Raw genomic sequence first — 23288 nt, 5'->3', positions numbered from 1 at the left:
GGCCCTACCGAGCCCCGGCCTGGCTCCCTTATGCCGCCATCTGAGCTTGCAGGCCTTCTGTTTTGCAGGACTACACGCGGGTGGTGTGCCCCGTGATCGATATCATCCACCTGGACACCTTCAACTACATCGAGTCGGCCACGGAACTTAGAGGGGGTGAGTGGGGCTAATGCCCTTGCCCAGTAAGGACTTTCTTTTTCTCCTAGTCGTTGCTGCCAAGGGGGAAAGTGAGAAAAATCTCCTAGTGGTTTGTCTGGAACCTCCAGCCCTGTATCCTGTAATGTCAATAGCTCCAGGGTGGCCCTCACCATGGGCACTGTGAATGGAAGGGCCGGGGAGGGGGCAGGTCACTCCCAGCCCCCTGAGCTCTAGCTCCAACATGGGGTCACTCCAGGGCCTGAGGATTCGAGGGAAGCAAGGGCCCCCCTCCAATGTGGGGCCTGAATTTTTCCAGCATCTCAGCATTGGGTGCCTCCCTCTCCTCGAGGCCTACCACAGTTCTGCCCAGGGCTGAGTGCTGGCTCCTCAAGATGGATTTGGGGTGATTCAGCCCCTCACAGACCTCCTGCTTACACGCCCCCACTCCCGAGACTCTTGGCCAGGGGCCACACTCCATAACTGTCTGTCGTGTCCCCCTTGGGTCCCACTCTTGGGCTCTGTCAACTCCCACTCTATCCTGTGCCCTTTGTTCCCTAAGTCCGCCCAGCAGAGAAGGCTCAGAGAGGCAGTAGGGGGTAGAGAAAGAAGGAAGCCGTGGAAGGGAAATCAGGAAGCTCTGTTGCCGACCCGCTTAGGTGAGACCTGTTATCCCTGGGACCACCTGGGAAACTGGGTATGTTCTTGAGCTTCTAGTAAAGGGACGGAATGAGCAAGGTCTGCAGGTACATCAGAGAGACCAAGTCAGCCACGCGGATGCTGTGTTTCAGGGTTTGACTGGAGCCTCCACTTCCAATGGGAGCAGCTCACACCAGCGCAGAAGGCTCGGCGCCTGGACCCCACTGAGCCCATTAGGTGAGTCAGGGCAAGGGTTGGGGGCGGGCAGATTCATAACCACTTGGCCCTTCCCACTGTCACGTGGTATAGGGAAGCAGTCCATGTGAGGTGCTCAAACGACTGGGCAGAAACCAAGAGAACCCTTTGCCAGGCCAGCACCGCCTTTGCCCTATTTTAGGAGCTTTGCATCCTCGTGGAGACTTCTGCTGAAGGGATGGGGGCCGGTGGAGACCTGTGCTGAGGACTTGCCCAGCGCTGTCCACCCACGCACATGCCACGTCAATACTTACGCTTCCAGCTAAGCGTTGGAGGGTCCCAGATGGTCCCGTTTGAGCTTCTGACAAGGGAAAAGATGGTTCCTTAGCCCTCAGGTGCTGGATGTCAGGATTCGACCCAGGTGGGTTGAGTGAGCCGTTGCTGTAAGCGGAGGCTGCTCTCGAGGCATGGCCGCTGCTATGTACTAACACACGCGACTGCCGTGTCCCACGCAAGAACACGACAGGGGCGTCAGCCCTGGGCTGCCTTTGCGGTGCTGCAGATGGCTTTGTCCTCATCTACATTCTCACTTTCAGACCCCATTGTGGCCCACAACACAGTGGCCAGATGGCCGCCTGGGGTTCCGGCCCATCTGAGGGCTCGGCGTAGAGGAGAGCACAGGGGTCCACCCAGTGGTGTCTGCATCGTGTGTGCGGCTTCAGTGTTTCCAAGACTGGAGGGTGCACGTGTCCCAGACCTGCTGGGAACCTCCAAGCTAAAACTTTCCTGCCTCCAGTGCAACGTCAGGAGGCCAGCAAGTGCTTGAGGATGTGGAGAGAAGACCACGGGACGGGGATTGCTCCTGCCGGGGTTGCAGGGGGACTCTGGGCTCTTCAGGGGCAACTCGGGGCCTGCCATAGAGTAAATGTTTGATCATTTTCATTGAACTAACTTAAGTCAAACTGAGACTCAAAGAGCTGTGAAGAACTGAGTGGTGACACTCAGACAAACGGTGGGAATTGGGAGAACTTTGCAGTGGGACCTCTGTCGTATCTACCTGCCAGCCCCTCCTCCCTCCTCCAGCTTTCATGATCTGGAGTGATGCCGAGAGGGAGGTTGGAGCCACGTGGCATGCCAGATAGTGCCATTCGCTCCTAAAGGGAGAGCAGAGCCTTCTCACCGTCCTCAGGGCCATGCAGCACACACCGGTGCCTCGGTTACTTGCTGCCAGAAGTGTCTGATGTGGCAGTGGACCTGGACAAAATCAAGGACAAGGCGGTGATGGTGCAGCTGCCTCTGGGTTTCCCTTCTCTGTCCCAGGAGTAGGGTTTTCGGGGCAGGTTCTCTTCTTGTGGGAATATCTCTGCTCATCAGAGGACAAGTGTTTCCCAGAGGATAGTAGGGTGTCGTGGCATTGGGATACTGAGCTTCTGACCTGCTCCCCGTCAACTAACTGTCTGACATAGAAGAAAACGCCCTTCGCCCTCTGGACCCACTGAATGAGGGGCCAGGTCCCGGAGGGCTTGCCACCACCCCACCCGAGCTGTTGATTCTTGCAGACATGCGTCCTTGTGCTTATCGGGTTGCTTGGCTGGACTCTGCAGCCCTTTCCTTTCCAAGTGGCTTCTCTGGAATCTCTTTCAGTGGTCAAGGGGAGGGGAGCTTGGGAGAGGACTCCAAGGAAAGAGAATGAAGATGAGGGCGTGTTTGTTTACTAGGGCTGCTGCAGCAGAGTACCACAGGCTGCGTGGCTTAAACCACAGAAACATACCGTCTTGAGCTCTGGAGGCTGGAAGTCCAAGGCGGAGGTGTTGGCAGGTTTGCTTCCTTCTGAGGGCTGTGCCAGACCCTCCCCTGGGCTTGCAGAGGGCCGTCTTCTCTCTGTGTCTCCTCACATTGTCGTCTCTTTGTGCATGTCTGCCTCTGCAACTACATATCCCCTTTTATAAGACACCAGTCCTATTGGATTAGGACCCACCCTAATAACCTCATTTTAACTTGATCACCTCTGTAAAGACCTTCTTTTTAAATAAGGTCACATTCTGAGGTACTCAGGGTTAGGACCTCAACATGTTTTCCGGGGGATATAACTCAATCTAGAGCAGAAGGAAAGAGAGGGAAAAAAAGAAGAGAGAGTCCAGTCTCAAGAAATGGACGTGCTGTTCACAGGTGCTGCCGCAGCCCCTCTTCTCTGCCTCGTCAGTGGCCCATGGTCCCCGCTCCCTGTCGTGGAGCTCCTGGGAGAGCCCCGCTGGGCAGGGCCTGTGGGAGAAGCCGGGGGGAGGCTCCCCAGGCCCTCCGAACAGCCGGGTCTCTGAGCAAATCCCGACTGCCCCACAGGAGGTGTGCGGACGAGCATATTAGCCTGTCTGCAGGGTCAGGGGATTTACGGTCAAAGGGAAAAGCCCTGGGGCATGTTCCTGTGTGAGGCAAGTGGACAATGTGTCAGTCTTTCTGAAGAGGGGCAGAAACGGGAAGAATATGGCCTCGAGGTCAGGACCACCGGGACAGAAGAACAGGCAGCAGCCCCCCTCCCGCGACTGACCCTCCTGCTTTTCCTTCCAAACGCACAGGACTCCAATCATAGCTGGAGGGCTCTTCGTGATGGACAAATCCTGGTTCGACTACCTGGGGAAGTATGACATGGACATGGACATCTGGGGCGGGGAGAACTTCGGTGAGTCGCTGTCTCTGCATCCGGGGGCTAGGGCGGGGGTCTCCGTGTCATTGGACCACATGTGCCTGGGATGAGGGCCAGGGAGATGGGGAGCGGGTCACTCCCTTGGGGGAAGACCACATGGGGCGCCAGAGGAGTGGTTGCTGGGAGGGCGGAGGGAAGGAGGGGATTTATCCATGGGGCCACATGGATGCTGCAGACCAGGGAAACACGCCCGGATGGACCATTAGGGGGAAGTTGAGATGCAAAAGCTGGAAAGACCAAGGAGGAGCACCAAGTCTGAGGGCCAGAGGCAGGCTTGAGCTGGGAGTACTGAACACGGGAATTTGGAGTTGGAAGGAGACTGGGGATAAAAAGGATGAGGAGGAGGATGGACAGCAACGCCATTAACATCTGGATCACATCTGTTGGCTGGTCTAGGCGTATAGCACTCGGCACTGGGTTAATGAGGAGGGTCTGGGTGAATGCTACAGAAGCCCTTATCTTTTCGCACAGAGAAAGCAGTGGGGGAGGGGGGGAGAGGGGCTGGGTTACGTGTTCCAGAACTGTGTAAACAGATGGCCAGGTGTGGCCACAGTGGTGTAGGGCTGCCATGTACAGATACAGGAGAAAGTAGCCGGAGACCCATCCCATCTAGATGATGACAGTGACTGACCCTCCAGTTTCCTCGTGTGTTAAAAGTGTAACACAGGGATGCTTTGGGGGTTGCTGTGGAAATCCATTCAAGTAAGTCTGTAAAACCTCTGGGCACCATGTGAACACAATACACGTTAGTTGCCATTTCTTCCCTCCAGCAGGTGAGACCTAAGAGATGACCAGCATATAAGCTGCACAAGGCAGGGATTTGGCCTGTTTGTTCACGGCTATCTCCCTTGCCCAGTATGGTGCCTGCCACAAAGGAGGCTTCAGTAACTATTTGTTGAAAAACCGCAGGAGAACCATTGTAAAGCAATTATACTCCAATAAAGATATTTAAAAAATAAAAAAATAAACCGCAAGAGAGGAAGAAGAAGAGTCCGGGGTGTCAGGGCCCCTTCCCCTTTCTGGGTACCGGGGAGCGTGTTTGGCACGGGCTCCCCAAGCAGTGGCGCAGGCCAGGAGAAGGATCCATGGGGCTCGTCCTGGCATTTAGCGGTAATCCCGTGCATTGTCCTCTGCCCCTGTTTTCTCCTGTCCCTGTCTCCAGGATGCGTTATGGCTTTCTTCCTCAGTCATTAAGAGTTATTTCCTGGAAATTTATGGCTCTTGGCCTGACCCACAGCATCTGTTCTCCTAAACTGGGCAGTGTAGAGAAATCTATCAGAAAAGTCCGTGTCCTGCCATGTGGGGGCCAGGTTGGAAGCTCGGCAAACAAAGCAGAAAATCCCAGTTCCCACAAACCAAACCAAATCCTCTGACTGGGACTCAGTCCTGGGATGCCATGGGGGTCTTTGGGGTGGGGTTTGAGGGGGGATCTGCCTGCACCAGCCTGGGAGAACTTGGAGCTGGGTACACCCTTGACATTTTCAAGGGGGACAAGATCTCTCTCCTGGGCAGAGCCCATCAGATGTCCTAACGTTCACAGTACCTCTCATGATTCTTCCTGATGTGCTCTAGCCTTTATTCCTGTACATTGAATCCTTTCTGCAGCGCTTTTTTTTTTTTTTAACATCTTTATTGGAGTATAATTGCCTTACAATGGTGTGTTAGTTTCTGCTTTATAACAAAGTGAATCAGTTATACATATACATATGTTCCCATATCTCTTCCCTCTTGTGTCTCCCTCCCTCCCACCCTCCCTATCCCCCCTCCTAGGTGGTCACAAAGCACTGAGCTGCTCTCCCCGTGCTATGCGGCTACTTCCCACCAGCTATCTATTTTACGTTTGGTAGTGTATATATGTCCATGCCACTCTCTCACTTTGTCCCAGCTTACCCTTCCCCCTCCCCATATCCTCAAGTCCATTCTCTAGTAGGTCTGTGTCTTTATTCCCATCTTGCCCCTAGGTTCTTCATGACCTTTTTTTTTTTTCTTAGATTCCATATATATGTGTTAGCATACGGTATTTGTTTTTCTCTTTCTGACTTACTTCACTCTGTATGACAGACTCTAGGTCCATCCACCTCACTACAAATAACTCAATTTCATTTCTTTTTATGGCTGAGTCATATTCCATTGTATATATGTGCCACGCCACATCTTGTTTATCCATTCGTCTGATGATGGACACTTAGGTTGCTTCCCTGTCCTGGCTATTGTAAATAGAGCTTCTGCAGCCCTTTTGATAGACAGCAGTCATCCAATCTCTGCTCGAATGCTACTTACGATGATGTGTTTGCTGCTTCACAGTATGGTAGGTTCTGTTGCTGAGAATTTTTGTGTTCAATTGTTAGAAAATTCTTCTAAGTCGAAGCCCAGCTTCCATCAGTCAGGCCTTGTTCTGCCCTCTTGACCCACACAAAGTATGTGTGACCCTTCCTTTCCGTGGCAGCCACGTGTGGATGCAGGCAGCATGTTATTTTCAATGATGTCACATTCTGGTCCAACCGACCAGTACCTTCCCTTTATAGCAATGTTGACGCACACCTGCTCACATCCAGGGTGATCTCCTCTTGTTGGTTTCCCAGTGGTTTGGCATCACCAAGTGCTGACTGGACCAGGGAAGTAGGGAGGGGCTTCGGGAGAGGTGTGGGAGAGACATTTTACAATCCATCACAAAAGTTTTTAAATCACAAAAAAAGCACTGCAGACAGCTATCACAGGAAACACTGTTTTCTCCAATTCCAACATTCCATCATACTATAGCCAGCTCCCAGCACTTTAAAAGTCATTTCTGGATTTTTTTTTTAGCATTTTACATGCCAGAACATGCAGTGCTTTTTTTTTTTTAATGGAAGTATAGTTGATTTACAGCGCTGTGTTAGTTTCAGGTGTACAGCAAAGTGGTTCAGTTATACATATACATACATATTCTTTTTCAGATTCTTTTCCATTCTAGGTTATTACAAGATATTGAATATAGTTCCCTGTGCTAGACAGTAGGTCCTTGTTGGTTATCTATTTCATATAAAGTAGTATGTAGATGTTAATCCCAAACTCCTAATTTATCCCTCCCCCACCCTCCGCTTTCCTCTTTGGTAACCATAAGTTTGTTTTCTATGTCAGTGAATCAATTTCTGTTTCGTAAATAAGTTCATTTATATATGTTTTTTAGATTCCACAAATAAGTGATATCATATGATATTTGTCTTTCTCTGTCTGACTTACTTCACCTAGTATGACAATCTCTAGGTCCATTTATGTTGCTGCAAATGGCATTATTTCATTCTTTTTTATGGCTGAGTAATATTGCATTGTATATATATACCACATCTTTACCCATTCATCTGTTGATGGACATTTAGGTTGTTTCCATGTCTTGGCTATTGTGAATAGTGCTGCTATGAACATTGGGGTGCATGTATCTTTTTGAATTAGAGTTTTCATCTTTTTCAGATATATGCCCAGGAGTGGGATTGCTGGGTCGTGTGGTAGTTGTATTTTTAGTTTTTTAAGAAGTCTCCGTACTGTTCTCCACAGTGGCTGCACCAACTTACAATCCCACCAACGGTGTAGGAGGGTTCCCTTTCTCCACACCCTCTCCAGCATTTATTACTTGTAGACTTTTTGATGATGGCCATTCTGACCAGTGTGAGGTGGTAGCTCATTGTAGTTTTGATTTGCATTTCTCTAATAATCAGTGATGTTGAGCATCTTTTCATGTGCCTGTTGGCCATCTGTATGTCTTCTTTGGAGAAATGTCTATTTAGGTCTTCTGCCCCTTTTTTGGTTGAGTTGTTTGGGGTTTTTTTGATATTGAGCTGTATGAGCTTTTTGTATATTTTGGAAATTAAGCCCTTGTCAGTCGCATCGTTTGCAAATATTTCTCCCAGTCCATAGGTTGTCTTTTCATTTTATTATGGTTTCCTTTGCTGTGCAAAAGCTTATAAGTCTGATTAGGTCCCATTTGTCCACCTGCAAAGGACAGATGGTGAAGAGGGGTGAAGGAATGTGCATGTCAGAGTAAAAAATCCCAGCTCCAGTGTGTGGCAAGAGGGCCCCTTGCTTCCAAGTCCTGAAGATCCTCTCCCCTCAGCATCACTCATGTCCATCCCCCTCTCACTCTCCTAAAGGATTCTCCACCTCCAGTCTGCTCCCCTCAAAGCCATCCCCACACACTCCCGCCAAAGTGCTCTTGGAAATGCCAATCTCACCACCCTCCCGGGTCTGGCACCCCCTGTGGCCCCTTCTTGTCCTAAAGACAAGGCCCACACCATTCCTTGACCTTGCCCACCTCCCCAGCCTTCAGTCCAGAGGCACTGACAGACCCTCCTGCGCTGCCCGGACACGCCCAGCCGTCTACAGAGACCCAGCCTCCATCCTCCACCAAGTGCCGAATGGCCACAGATCACAGCTCTGGGGCTGCCTGGCCTCCCCCAGGACTAGGACACCCTCCCTGCCCACCCTCTGCCCACTGCCCTCAGCACCCTGCTTTCCTCTCCACTCTGGTACTGGGCCCTCTCTTGTATTTGTCTGTTTTTTCTTCTGTGCCCTCCACCCTCCACCTACAAGAACACTCATCCAACTTCTCGACCTTGATGCCTGGAGCAGTGGAAACTGCTTGCTGAATATGTGTTCAAAGCGGGAGACTGACCAGGAAGGGGGTTCAGGGTGGGAAGGACCACATGTACACAACTCTGAGGCTCCATTTAAAATCAGTCTCCATGCATTAAACAGAGCCTGTGGAGAATAACAATGGCAGGTAAAGATGTCTTTCCTTTCCCAAGACATGGGATTTCTGTGTGTTCCAGACGTAGTTGCCTTTGTTGCACTGACTTGATTTCACAGCACAGAAGTCCATGAGATCACCGGACAAGGCTCTGGCCAGGGTGACCGGGACCATCCTCAGTGGCACGCTGCCTGGCCCGCCCATCTCACTTTCATCTGCTGGGAGCGGCCCCAAGCGGCCACTTGAAAGCCAACCCCCGCTATGCACTCGAGCAGCCCGACCCTGGTGCAATCATTCGCACAAAGCGTTTCTAAGAGGAGCTGAAGTGTTGATAATTACATCTGCAGTTCAGCATAGCAACAGGCTTTAGGGAAATGTGGCTTTTAGCCTTTTATTTTTCAGAAGTTGCTTTGCATTAAAATTGGATGTTTAAACTCCAATTTTCATAACACAGGATACATGGAAAATATCTAATACGTCTACTCACTTTAGCTTTTGGTCTTTAGAGGTGAAAGGAACCTGCTGCCCAGTAAAAGTGTGCGTGCGTGTGTGTGTGTGTGTGTGTGTTTTTGTGTGTAAGTGGTGGGGTAGGAGGTGTGCCTTTCCAAAATGGAGGCCTTGGCACATATATGAAAGGAGAGTATGGGATTTCTGGATTTAAAATGGGGGGTTTCTAAAGCATAGCAGATACAAAAGACAGAGCTGAGGAGAGAGATGAGGGTCCCAGAGAGAAGCTGCCACCACCAGCTCCCCCATCCCCAGAACACTGTCAAGGACATCAGGCTGTGTCAGGTTTGGCAGGCACACTCCTGTGTGTCAACATGGGCTGTGGAATCAGACAGGCCTACATTTGAATCCTGCAGTCATCACTAGCTGTGTGTCCTTGGGAAAGTTGCTTTACCTCACTGTTTCTAAGTCTTTAAAGTGGAGACAGTGATCCCCATGGTAGGGGAAGGGCCTCCGCCAAAATACATCCCCGCCCTAATCCCCGTGTTAGAGAAAAAATTATTCTGACACTTGTTAAAATGGTAAGAAAGACTTTATTCAGGACTCTCACAATGGGTGTCAAGGCTATCGCAATGGCAGGGCTGGGGGGTATGGGGCTCAGCTCCAAATACAACAAGAACAGGTGGGGATTTGGATCCAAGGAGCGGGGTGGGGGGCGGTGGATGGAAATTACTAAGAGGGAACATCAAAAGTGGGGGTGATAATATTCTTGAAGTGACAACATTATGAAGGAAATAGTAATGGTTAACATGGGTTAAAGGTGAGTCTGACGGGAGAGGAGAGAGGTGGTGTGATTAAAAGGGTAGCATGAGGGATCTTTGTGGTAATGAAACTCTTCTGTGTCTTTACTGGTGAATACATGGACATATGCATGTGATAAAATTGCATGAGGTAAATACACACATGCACACACACAATTTCATATACATGAAACTTGGAAACCTGAATATGATTGATGGATTGTATCAATGTGAATATCTTTGTTAAATTCATGTACTATAATTTTGCGAGACAGTGCCATTAGAGAAAACCATGAAGGGTACACAGGGTCTCTATTTTATTTCTTATAATTGTTTGTGAATGTACAATCATCTCAACATTAAAAGTTTAATTTAAAAACAAAGTGGGGGGAATTCTGCTACACTGACCTAAGGTTTCTTACCAGGGTAATCAGATTTGGGGGCCGGGGCAGCCTGGGGGGATGGATTCTCTAAACCGGCTTAGCAGAATTCTTGCTAAAACGGGACGCAGGCCTGACGAGGGTAGGGAACAACAGTTCACGCCTAGTCAGAGAGAGGGCGAGCCTGAGTAAAGTTTGGTCACGGAGAGCATCTCCTCACCTAGAACCTGTCAGGAGGTTACCTTACACGGCAAAAGGGAGTTTGCAGATGTGATTAAGGCTCCTGAATCTGAAGCTGGGAGAGTAGCCTGGAGTATCCAGGTGGGCCCAGTCCAATCACGTGGGCCCTTTGCAGCAGAGAACTTTCTCTGGCTGGAGTCAGAGGAAATGTAGCGGAAACAGTCAGAGAGGTTCGCAGCCTGGGAGGAACTGGCCAGGCTGCCACTGGTGTGAAGAGGGAGGGGCAGCGTGGATGTAGCAGGGGCCCCTGACCTACAGCCAGCCGAGGAGAAGGGAACCGCAGCCCTGCGACTGCGAGGAACTGGCTTCTGCAAACAACCTGAATCAACTCGAAAGCTTCAGAGCCCCCAGAAAGGAACCTGATCCTGCTGACATCTTGATCGCGGCCTGGAGAGACCCTCAGCAGAGGGCCCAACCAAACCCACGCTAGGTTGGTGTGGTAATTTGTTACGGCAGCAATAGAAACACGCTCCCAGGGCCACTGTGAAGACGAATGAGGCCCCGAGCAGTGGCTTTGCCTCGCCTTCGGGCTGCGGGCGAGCGGGTTTGTCAGAGGAGCGCTGTGTCATGCCCGCGGGAACAGTGGGTCCCTCTCGCTTTCTCTTTTGGCCTCACCCTTTCCAGGCTCAGGGGCTCAAGATGAGAGAAGTGGCCTCATCTGGGAAGAGCATCCAAGTCTGATGAAAAGTCATCTTTCCCCCCGCAGGTGGGGCTGCTTGCTAAGCCCCAGGCCCAGGTGTGGTCCCTCAAGGCCATCCTTTTCCAGAGGGACTATGGCGAGGTAAAGGGTGCCGCCGTGACCTTCGCAGCTGGACAGCCCATGGTGACCAGGGTGGGCCTGTGGTTACTGCTTGTTCAGAAGTCAGGGACCTGGATGCAACCTTGATCGTCCCGGATGGTGCGAAGCATAATTTTGCTAATAGGTTCAAGGTTATCCTTTGTGGCCCAGTAAGATTGCCTCTACTCGAGTCCGTGTACTCATTAAAAAATAATAACAGAGCTTTCTAGCCCAGGTGGCCCTGAGAATGTAAAGATTCTTGAAAGGAAAGGTCCCTGTCACCACATTTATCTGTGTGGACTGAGTGGCTGTCTCTTACTGTTCATCGCTCTCCACTCCAATCCCTTTGTCCTCACTGGATTTCAACTCGGCCAGAGGGAGAGTGGATAATGCCGTGTAGACAATATGTGTCTGTATACAGTCCATGAGGTGCCATTTAAAACAGGCCCACTGCCTTCAGGGGAGCCCATGTCTAACGCTCCCTTTGCCTTTGTCTAGAAACCAGGCTATCAGAGGAAATTCCAACTTGACCTATATGGCCAAGGAGGAATAGCTGTGATTCGGTTCCTGGGGAGGAAGCTGTCCCCTTTCCCCTGAATTCCTGTCCCCCATCACGGCTCGTCAGGTAGACGCTGGCTCTGGTTAAGGGTTGGGGGCTTATGAGCGCTGGTAAAACTACGGATGAGTTGGTGAGGAGATAGAAGGAAAGAGCTGAGAAGGAAAGAGCTGAGAACAGAGGCTGGGGGAGGGCGGTTTATTCCCAAATATTAATCTGAAGTTTAAAGAAAAGAAGAAGGCAACAGCGCCCCCAGTGAGGATGGAATAATTACACATCTCCCTGCCTGGAATTCCGAGCAGATTTGGGGCTGCGTGCCATTCATCACCAGGGAGATTATGCGGGTGCTGACTCAGTGAGAGCTCCCCACAAACTCCCTACATCATCTTTTTGCTCCTTCACTTAAGAAAGTAATGACTTTGCAGGAACTGCAGACATGGCAAGTGGAGGGTCTGGGCTATACCTGGAAGGCCCACTGCTTTACACCTCGGTCTACGGCCCCACTGCTTGGACCTCGGGATCACAAGCCTTTCCCAGAGGCTTCAGCACAAATCTGTGAATCACCGGACCTGGCTTGCAGTCCTGGGAGGATACACATTGTTATCCTGACGTCAGTGGTGTAGTTAAGGGTAGGACAGTGATATGTCCTAGGTTTTGAATACTCCACACTGTGGCACCTGAAAGTCATTACACTGATCTGAACACTCCAAGCTTCAACACCCAGACTGCCTTGACTCTGGCCGAGGCACAGCAAGGCACGTGTCTCAGGTCATCTTGGTTACGACAGTCTGGACTCCAGAGCAGAGAAGCTCTTACTGCATCTCAGGCTGCAGCCTCTATGGGCAGCATCAGCTGGCCAGAAGCAGAGCTGAGACAGGCAGGTGTCAGGACTGGAGGAAGGAGTGGATGAGGTAGCTGGTTATACATTGGCCTCTGGTTCGTCTGTGAGTGCCCTGCAGTCAGGATCTTCGTGTCCACAGCCGCATTGGCTGATGGTGTGTGTTCACACTGGGGGAGGTGGGGTCGGGGCAAGGGCAGGAGTTTTGGAGCTGGGGAGGTGGGCTTCAGATGCCAGCTACCCGCTGTCAGTTGTCCTATCAGGACTGCTTCTGCATTGTAAAGTAACATCCACAACCGTGTGTGGGGTTGTTAGGATGACTAATAAGTTACTGCCTGAGGGAGGACCAAACAAAGCCCAGCCCAGGAATAAATGAAAGAGTCCTTTCCTCCCATGCAGAACTGAGATACTCTGATGTTTTAAAGAAGCACAGACACAGGAAAACGAGGAGGAAGGATGGTTTTAGAGGCAGAGGAGAGGAGGCAGCCTGCAGAGGGCTATTAGAGGATGCTGATGGGGTAGAAGACATACCGCATCTGAGGACATCCAGTGCACCTCGACAGAGCGTCAGGCAGCCCCGGAGGTCAGTGCTGGAGCCCGCGGTAGAGCTGGGCTGGTGGGATAGGGGTGAGTCCTCAGCATCAAGTGAATGTTGGGGTCAGATGAGGAAGCAGTGTCAGCAAGGCACTCAGAGACAGAGCCTTGGGGTGGAGAATGCCAGAAGCCCAAAAGGAAGGTGGAGAGGGGAACGGTACTTTCTGAGGTGGGGTCTGTGCGTGATGGTGGCAGAGGAGGGGGGGCCAATAGATTCAGAGAGAAGCAGAATGCTGGGTGAAGGAAGCACAGGGAGAGGAACAGGTTTCAGGGGCGGGGAGGGTGGGTGGGACTGAGGCACAGGTTGGAGGGATTTGCTTTGCAAATGAGGAGGGACGTATGTCTCATTTGAATACATGTAAGGAAGAGACCATAGCTGAAATGTATGCATATTTTTGGAAGAAAGCTGGCACAGAATTGGTAGGTTATATCCAGTAAGCAAGGCCTCCATCTCTGGTTTTGAGGGATGAGAGGGTTTTCCTTTTTGGGAACTGGAAACCCTGTTTTGCGATCCTGGAGAGGAGCTGATTGGAGCCCAGTAGACCTTAGCCCTGGAGGCTCAATTCACACGTGTTCCATCACAATTCCCTGCACCGAACCCTCCAACCCTTCGTGCATCTCTGCAGGGTGGAGAGCTGGATGCTGGCCATCAGCTAAGCTCACTCATCATCCCCCGCAAACGCCAGGCCGGTGCCCCCGATTCCAACCAGGCAAACGCCAGGGCGCCGTGTATCGTGGATTTCTATGGAGAGTCAAAATCTCAGGTGTTAAGTATCACAGATTTCAACTGCCTCCTGTGGCAGAAGCAGGAAGCTGTAAATCATCTAGGAAGTTGGAAGTGGGCACAGGTGGGCGATGCCATTGGCGTCCACGTCTTAAAGAGACGGCCTGCAGAGGAATGTCTTGTAACTGTTACTGAGCTTTCCAGCACACATAAGAGTTTTCACAGTCATTCTTGAAATTCCATTTCATTTGATGTCAGCGGCAGTCCTGTGGAGTACTTTTATGATCTTCATTTTACGTGTGAGGAAACCCGGCCTCAGCGAGGTCAAGCAGGTTTCCCAGGGACACGGCTAGTGGGTTACTGCAGACTTGGGGCCACTGACCCCAAAGCCGAGTTCTTCCCGTCTCTCCCCGACCCTGTATTCTTGCCATCATTTGACAGCAATCTTGAGACGTCCTTTCTTCATCCTGGTGTCCACGTTGCCCCCACTCTGAGGGAAATCCGAGCTTGCTGGAAATGCGCTGTAGCCTGTCTGGGAGGGTACCTGGGCAGGGGGCGACAGGTGTCAAGGCAGCCTGGCCTGCAACTTTTCCAGGGACACAGGGCAGGAGGCAGGAGGGGACAGGTAAAGGGTGACTGAGGACAGGTGAGTATGAGAGCAGGTGAGGCTCAGGATGAAGAATTTGTGTCCAAGCACTTGCTTGGAGAGTTGGAAAGAAGGGAGAAGGAGAGCAGGACATGGGAGGGACAGAGGATAAAGGAGAGGACCCCGTGGTGAAGAAACCCAGGGAAGTGGGGCCCAAGGTGCTGGAGGGTGCGGGGCACGTCGTACATGGTGGGACAGCACTGGAATACCCGCATCCTCATTTCCTGCTCGTGGACACCCGGGCCGCTTCCAGGGGCAGTTGCCCACGGGCACGGGATTTTCCTGAGCCATCCTCTTGCTTGAGCTTGACTGCAGAAGCATGGGCCAGGCAAGCATTTCAGGTGGGAAGCCAGTGGGGTGCAGCGAGGAGGCTGCCCTGGGTGCAGTCAGTAAGGGGAGGCACCATCTGTAGAGGAGTTAAAAGCGATAATAAAACCCCCTCACAGTGTTTAGCAATTCCAAACCAGGGCAGTGATGAGAGATACTCCCCCACCACCACTGAATTCCGCTGCCTCCTTCTGGGGTAGAACCACTGCTCCAAGCCTGCAGGAAGCAGCCCCGAGGGAGAAATGCACCCGCCAGCCTAGTCCCAGCGCCTCTGCTAACTCCACCCCGCCCACCTCCCGGAGGTCCCTGCAGCAGCAGCCAACGGGGAAAAATGGGTTTGTGTGCAAACCCCCACCCAGGGGAGTACCTCCAACAAGAGCTTCGAGGCTTCCAGCACTTTCTATGGCTGCTCCCAGCTCTCGACTACGGCTCAGACTTCCTCCTCCCGGCTAAGACTGAGGGGCCCTTGCAGCGGGTAGCATTGCCGTCTCAGTATTGGGAGGCTCTGGCCTGGACACCTTGTCCAGGTGCCTCCTGGGAACTGGTCCTCTCTGTCGCCTCCAGGCCATGTGGCTTGCTGGCCTGTCAGAGCGGCAAACACACTTACTCCATGACAGCCCCTTCTTTTTTTTTTTTTTAAATAATCCCATGTAATTCTTTTTTTTTTTTTTTTTTTTTTATTTTGGCTGTGTTGGGTCTTTGTTTCTGTGCGAGGGCTCTCTCCAGTTGCGGCGAGCGGGGGCCACTCTTCATCGCGGTGCGAGGGCCTCTCACTATCGCGGCCTCTCCAGTTGCAGAGCACAGGTTCCAGACACGCAGGCTCAGTAGTTGTGGCTCACGGGCCCAGTTGCTCCGCGGCATGTGGGATCTTCCCAGACCAGGGCTCGAACCCGTGTCCCCTGCATTGGCAGGCAGATTCTCAACCACTGCGCCACCAGGGAAGCCCCCTGACAGCCCCTTCTATCTGGACCTTGACCATCAGAAAATTCTCCCATAGTCTCTAATGGAAATTCTTTCTCCTGGGTCCTGGCTCTAACCCTCTGGGATCATATGAGCTTGTCTAATCCATCTTCCACGTGCTCAAAAGCAGCTCTCTCATAGCCCCCAGGCTTCTCTTTCCAGGCTAAAGCCTCACAGCAGTGGCCCCCGCCGTGCAGGCCCCTGAGTGTGATCCAGAGGCCTCCATGAGGGCAGGGAACAGGGCGTGATTGTTGTGTGCTCCTCCCTGCCGGCCACTGTTTCCCTATTAACTCAAACCACCCTCCCAGGTGCGAGTTGTTACCACCCTTGTTGTGGGCCGGGAGACCGAGGTTGCCGGGCTAGTGGAGCACGCTGGTAACCGCCGCGCCCGTGGCTGGATGCAGCCGGCCCTCCCCGCTCCCAGGGACCTGGGACTCTCTGGCGCCTGGAGTCTCAACGCTGCCATCCTGTGTCCCCTCCGCCCAGGAGGCAGAGCAGCGATGGGGGGCCTGGCTGTCTTGCAGAAATCTCCTTCAGGGTGTGGATGTGTGGGGGCAGCCTCGAGATCGTCCCCTGCAGCCGAGTGGGCCACGTCTTCCGGAAGAAGCACCCGTATGTCTTCCCAGATGGAAATGCCAACACGTATATAAAGTAAGTGTGCGCTGCAGCGGCCGAGGGCTTTTCTGGCGATGGATTGCTGCCGCCCTGGGTTCTCTGGTAGGTCGCCTGAGTGTTCTGGACGGACAGGGGCTGCGGGTCCTGCTCGCTGGGCCGCTGCCTGAGCAGGAGAGGTCAGGCCTGCCCGTCCAGCTTCAGGCTGGAAGCCCCAAGGCTGTTCTCCACTGTTGGCTTCCCCCACATGTAGCCTTGGGGGCTTCAAGTCACTGGGCGGCGCCATCCTGCAGGGCTCAGGGCCCTGGGTATTTTGGGTTGTTTGGGGTGGGAGAAGGGTGACCGTTTTGCCCCTGAGTTCTGGAAGATCCGCTGCTCCCACCTTCAGGCTGGGTCACCAGGGGAAAGGCCCTTGGGAAGATTCGGGAATGGGGAGGCACAAGTGGATACAACCCACCTGACTGCTCCAGGGCCTCGAGGGTGCACAGAAGCTGCCAGGCTGGCGTAGGCCCTGCGGCCCTGGGCTCCTTTCCTGGGACTTGTCACCTCCTGCCTGGGGACAGGACGAAGATCCTGGGGTCTCAGTGACCCAGCGGTGCCCACTTGCCTATTCCTGCTCCCTCCTTCCATACGCCCTTCTGCTTTCCGTGACTATTTTCTTCAACCTTTCTCCTTTTCTTTAAAAATAATTCCTTACACTTCTTTCTCCTTTTGTTCTTCTGGTCCTCCAGCCTCGCCTCCCCTTGTCTCTTGTCACTTGACAGCTCACTCCCCATTTATTCCCACTGTGCCCTTTTTTTCTCTCATTTGGTCCATTTGGGGGAAGGAGGAGACAAGCGCCTCTTTTGGTGTTTTGCTTCCCCTGCGGTGTTGTTCTCCTCGTCTGAGTTCTCCCGTCCTCGGTTTCTCACACTATGGACAGCTGTGGGTGTGGACAGGTGTGGAGGCGCCATGGGCTTGAACAGGGAGAAAGTTGACCCCATGCTGGGCAGGGCGGGGCAGTGAGAACCCAGTCAGCAGGGACAGGAACAAAGGCGGGGCTGCCTGGGCTCTGGGCTTTTACAGGGAAAGGTGATCTGGGGGCGCCTGGCACAGGAAAGCGGTGGGGCCGTGATGGGGAAAGGGGCCAGCCTGGGCGTGAGGGGGCAGAGCCTTGGGCTCCAGAGCATTTCTTGTGTTTGAGCCTGGGCCCTGGCCAGCGGGCATCCTGCGTGCCCCCAGCGGGTCATTGGAGGGGAGGGAAATGTGGGTCAGTGTCTCCTCGGCAGCTTCCGGTTTGCCGGTGGTTAGGCCGGTGAAGGGAGGCGGCAAGGCTCTGTTAGCTGCCTGCCGAGCACCAACAGCTGGGCTGCGTGTGCGTGACTCCTTCCAGGTTCACGGGCTTGAAGGGCGTGCCGCGCCCCGCTGTTGAATGCCTCTGTGGCACACAGAGCCAGAAACCTGGAGGGACATGGCCTTTCCGGTGAGACCCCGAGTCCACGCACTCGGGCCTTGGCAGGTGCTGCCCCGGCCCTGCTCCTGGCTTCTGATGGTTTTCCCACATCCTCTCTTCCTGGTGCCCCTGCCTGCTGGACAGCTGAGTACTGGCATCCTCCATGTCTGTCTCTGTCTCTTTTTCTGTGACCTTGGATGTCAAACTCAGAGCGAATAGCTGATGTTTTAAAAACTTCAGAGTCCTGGCAAACGTTTGACCGAGATGGCGTGATTGCTTAATTCTTTACACCTGCACCAAGCTAATCACGTGGCCTGTGGGAAACCCGTGCGTGACGGGCTCTCTCCTTGGAGAGCTGGGCCCCGGGCCGCAGGGGAGAGTTCTGGAGCAGGAGCCCGTGGACGGCCAGAGGTGAGACGGTCAGCACTTGCTCCTCTTGTACCGGCACCACAGGGCTGCACCAGATTCTCCTGGCTCTTTTCTCCCTGATTTTTTTCTTTTTTGAGGGCGACAGAAGTTCAGTTTCTGGTGTAACTTCTCTGGCCTGTGCCTTTTGGGAAAAGAGTATGTAGTGACTACTAAAATCGTGTGTCTTGGGGTAGAGGTCCCTTTGGAGATTGGTGGTAGTGGCTGGGCTCAGCACTGTGGGGAGAGTAATGTTACTGGACCGTGGTGGGCCCCACGGGGGTGACGCTGCCAGCTTGCCACTTGTGTATATTTTACCTGGACACGTCCCAGGTCCTCTCTGACCCTCCCCGACACCCCCTGTCTCCCCAGGAACACCAAGCGGACAGCTGAAGTGTGGATGGATGAATACAAGCAGTACTATTATGCTTCCCGGCCGTTCGCCCTGGAGAGACCCTTTGGAAAGTAAGTGTCCCTCCTGGTTTATTTGTGCAAAGAGCCCCAGCTCACAGGCCCGAGGAGAGCGGGTCCCAACAGGCCTGTGTGCTCAGCTGGTCTCCCGAGCCCCCAGGCCCCTCCAGGGCCCAGGCTGGGGCTCTTCTCCCTTCATGTGCCTTCTTGCTCCTGCCCAGTTCCGGCTGCAGGGCCTTGGACAGCTCTTGTGGGATGACCCGCGGGCAACCTGGGCCGTCTACTCCGTGGGCAGAGCTGTGCCTTGTGCAGTGGACTGGTGTTTCCAGCTTTTTATAGAAAGGTGGGGTGCTGGGCTAAGCAGCCCTGGTCCCTCCAGGTCGGAGTTCCTTCCTCCTCGTCCTCAGCTGCCCAAGCCTGAATCTTCTGCCTTCCTAGGAGGGGCGGTACCATGCAGATCTCTTCTAGAGCCAGGCTCCAGCTTCATGGGGGTCGAAGAGGACAGAGAGAGAAATTAAGGACCAGATACCATTACATGAGATATCCCATTAGTCCTCCGCAAACTGAGAAATGGGTATAATTACCCCTGTTTTACAGATGAGGAGACTGAGTCTTCTACAGGTTCAGGTACTTGCCCTGGGTCACACCATTACAGGAGGAGGAGAAGGCTCAAATCACACCTGTCATATTCCAAAACTCTGTGATGTTGCATTCCCCAACCCAGGGGAATCATTCATCTTTTGCAGGGGGCAGCCGGTGGCTTTTGTCATCTAATGTCCCTCAGTCATTCTAAGGCTGTTGACAGATGGGATTTTTGCAGCCTACTCTCCATAGGTCGAGCCCATCACTGCCCGGGAGGATTAAATCAGAGGCTGCTAAAGTGATTTGTATTTCTGAAACCATAAACCCACACTGTTCTCCACTTGTCCTACTCAGAGCCTCCCACGGCGTTTATTGAGTCCTTAGCCAACTTCCGGTCTATTGGCCGTGTGGGTCCACCCCTCCTTTCTTCACTGCCCTCCCCTCTCCAACTTGGGTTCCACCTTCTTGCTTAAAGAGAATGCTTAAAAGATGTTGTCCTCAGGTCTCTTGCTCTGTTGGGCATCTATCAACCCTCCCTGGTGAAGTTCTCTTAACCCTGGATGAACCCGACTTTGTACCTTTTCCTCCCCTGTTCATAGGCTGCTGAACAGTTCTGGGACTATCAGCTGGTGCTGCTACCACTCCATGGCCATCAGGCTCAGGGGGGCCCTTGGTGGACCTCTTGATCCTGCCACCTTGCCTGGCCAGCGTTCTCCCTCAATCTCCATTTGTACCTTTTCCACTCACCCCAGCTGCTGGGTCCACCCCACTCCTTTCACTCACAGAAGATGACACCTCTGTTTTGTAGATGAAATAGCACCAACTTCCCAAGACAGACGAACCTGTATCTGCACCATCCTTCTGTCTCTTTCATCTTGAAGGATAAGGTGTGCCTCCTGTTCTCCGGACACACTCTTACCCCCTGCATTCATTCATAAATCATCATTTATCGAGGTCCCACTGCCTGGATTCATCTCCTCCTGCCTGTCGGCTTCTCACACTTTAATGTGCACACAGATCTCCCGGGGATCTTGTTAAAGTGTGGATTTTGGTTCGGTAGGTCTGCAGTTCTGTAAGCCCCAGGTGGTGCCGTGCTGCTGGTCTGAGGACCTCAACTCAAGGAGCGAGGTTTCAAGGTGATGGTTGCCAAACTGTCTGTACAGCGCAGTCACCTGGGGAGCTTCAAAAACTCTGCTGCCTCTACTGCACCCCCAGAGAGTGGATTTCCTCTGGGCTGTGGCCTGGGCTGTAGAATTTGTAAAAGAACCACCCCCCCCCAACACCATCAGGTGATTCTAATGTGCAGACAGTGTGGGAGCCCCTGTTCTAGGGGACTTTGCCCTCTGTGTGCCTTCACTCTCCCTGATCACCCATCTCTCTTCTCTATTGCATGGTCCCCATTGGCATTTAAATTTATTCAGTATCTTACATAGTTTTTAAAAACAAAAAAGGAAGAGAAGGAAAGAAAACAAACTGTAAGAACTCTCCCTCAGTCCAGCTTTGCTCGTCACCTACACCCGGTCTTCTGCTCCTTCAGAGCCAAGCTTCATGAAAAAGCTGCCTGCATTGCTGTCTGCGGCTCCCCCTCCCCCTTCTCCTGACTGTGACCTGAGGCTGTGCCCCCATCCCCTGCGATCACGCCCACCTGGCCCATCCATGACTCCCTGGGACCCCTTACCTTTCTCTATGTTACCCCATTGGTATGAGACTTCTCCCACCCAGCCTCCTTCAGGCGCACTTCTGATCTCGGTTTCCAGAACTGCAGTCTTGGCTCTTGTCCTGCGGTGCAGGCTGCACCCTCTCAGCCCCCCTCTGCAGGCTCAGGCTCCTCTCCCCACCCTTATATGTTGGCGTTCCCTGAGGATCTGTCATAAGCCCTCTTACTCCACATTTTCGCTGGCATCAACCCCCACTGTGCTGCCGATACTCACGTTTCCATCTCTGTCTTGCACCTTTCCTCTGAGCTCCATCCCTTATGTCCGAGTAGCAACTGGACATCTCTGCCCAGATGCCTCCCAGGCTCCTCCAACTCGACAGGTCCTAACTGAACTCATCCTCTTCGCTCCTAAACTTGCTCCTTACCCCATATTCCCCGTCTCAGTGAACGCTCTTCCTTGCATCCTGTTGCCAAACCAGAAATGAGTGTCAACCTTGACTTTTCCTCCCACACCTAGGCAATCACCAAGTCCCAGAGATCCTGCCTCACTCATGCACTGAACATCTGGGTTCTTGCAAATACTGAACACTTAGCCCTTTTCAAACAATGTCATTCCTGCCCTCATGTTGCTTGGAGTCTGGTGAGGAATGGTGGTTAGTGCTGTTTAAGAAGTTCCAGTGCTGTGAGGGCGCCCGGTCCAGTCCTTGGGGTGGAAGGAGGCAAGGCTGGAGAGAGCAGAGCCAGTTCTGTGTGGTCACGCAGGAGAGACAAGGTGTACATGGAACTCGGGTGGGTGCTGGTGGTGCAGTGGAGAGAATTAAATCTGGCCCTTCTCTCCGTTCCCACCCCCACTTCCCTGCCAGCAATCATGAGCAGCGCCTGGGTTTCTTCCGCTGCCTCCTAACAGCTCTCCCAGCTTTGCACATCAGACGCATTCACCATCAGTAAGATGCTCTTAAAGGGCTAACACCGCCACATCGTTCTCTGCTTAGAACCCATCCATGGCATCCCATTGCCCTGAAAATGAAGTCCAAGCTCCTCCACAGTATTTCACAGGACCTTTTATGGTCTGCATCTTCATCTCCTCCCACCCACCTCCCCTCTCCCATCCCCCCACATACATCCGTTCACACACACGTATTCTAACCTGCACCGCTGTTCCTGTCAACAGACCCCTTCCCTCTCCACGTGCACTAATCTCTCTTTGCTATTCCCCTGGCACTACCAGGGGACCCCACCTCACCCACTTTCTGGTTTGTCTGGACAACGTCCACTTTCCTTCCAGATACCAGCTTCCACATTACCACTCGACCACCACCGACCCGACAGGCATGGGGCCACCTCTGAGGTGCTCCCACCCCACATCCACATAGGGCTGTGACCACCCAGTTCGTTACCTGTTTCTCTCTTGCTCGAAAGTTCACCATCACGTCCCACGTTGGGCACAATGCCTGGCGCATACCAGGTACTCAGGAAATATGTGATGAACAAATACATGACCAAAGCCCAGAACCAGCTAACGAAGAGGATTCTTTGAGGCTGGGCTGGTTGAGGCAGGGCGTCGGGGGGATGGCAGTTCAACAGCAGAATCCAAAGAGAGATTTGTAAGTAGACCCAGAGCCCCGGCGGTGAATTATTAACAACACGCCGAATGTTCTCATAACCTTGTTTTTAATGAAAAATAAAAACACCCCCAAATTCTGTTTTCAAGTAAAGCACAAATCTTTGGTGTCATTACCGCTCCACTGTGAGATATTGCTAAGTGTTTCCATAGCTCTGTCTGGAGCTCTCAAAATCTCTTTCGGTTTTTTTCTCCAGCACCCTCCAGGGAGACGTGGGTGCAGAACATGGGCACGGGTTGTGCTGTATGCCTCCCAGCCTGGAGGGCTGGTACCTCCTGGGTCCATGTTGCTGGTACCTGTCTCTGACACAGCTGTATTTTGTCTCTGTGTCTGCCCTCCCCCTTCGCCCCCAGCATTGAGAGCAGATTGAACCTGAGGAAGAACCTGCAGTGCCGGAGCTTCAAGTGGTACCTGGAGAACGTCTATCCAGAACTCAGGTATCCGCCCTGTGGTCTGAGCCTTTGCTAGCTGCAGAGAGAGACCCTCCGCTGACTCAGTCTGGAGAAAGGACCACCTGTGCCCATCTGGATGAGGGTTTTTAAGTATATGGAGGTCTGAGAAGGCCAGTTGGCTCTGCTTATCCCTGAAACCAGAAAGAGAATTCTATTAATCAGTAGCATGAGGGATTGAGGTTAGCTGTAGCAGTATTTCTCAACTGCTGGGGTTTGAACTCCGGGGTGTGACCTCAGGGCATGGACTCACTGATTCCATTCCAGGCTCCAGTCTCCTGGGTTGTTCCCTGCTGCCTTGCTCCTAGTGGCACCTCCCCCATCCCCAGGCCCCGAGCAGTGCAAGTCATTGTAACACAGCCAGGACGAAATGCCCCTGCCATTCTCCAAACACTGCCCGACCTCTCCAACTGCTGGTGTTACTACTAATCCAAA

At 52.8% G+C, this 23288-nt stretch overlaps 1 protein-coding gene across 2 annotated transcripts in view; it reads left to right on the top strand.

The window, feature by feature from the left end:
- Positions 1 to 23288, top strand: part of GALNT14 (polypeptide N-acetylgalactosaminyltransferase 14) — a 222974-nt gene that overhangs the window by 187333 nt on the left and 12353 nt on the right. Inside the window, exons 7-12 of one of the 2 annotated variants that reach the window (XM_068564337.1) lie at positions 69 to 156; positions 927 to 1011; positions 3543 to 3646; positions 16208 to 16334; positions 18505 to 18597; positions 22758 to 22841. In XM_068564337.1, coding sequence (XP_068420438.1) covers positions 69 to 156; positions 927 to 1011; positions 3543 to 3646; positions 16208 to 16334; positions 18505 to 18597; positions 22758 to 22841 — 581 coding nt within the window. The remainder of the gene's footprint in view (positions 1 to 68; positions 157 to 926; positions 1012 to 3542; positions 3647 to 16207; positions 16335 to 18504; positions 18598 to 22757; positions 22842 to 23288) is intronic. The other variant, XM_068564338.1, reaches the window with a different exon arrangement.

Source organism: Eschrichtius robustus, chromosome 15, assembly GCF_028021215.1.
Source record: "Eschrichtius robustus isolate mEscRob2 chromosome 15, mEscRob2.pri, whole genome shotgun sequence".
NCBI classification, from domain to species: Eukaryota; Metazoa; Chordata; class Mammalia; order Artiodactyla; family Eschrichtiidae; genus Eschrichtius; species Eschrichtius robustus.
Note: the sequence above shows the minus strand (reverse complement) of the source record. Positions and strands in the feature narration are given on the sequence as shown.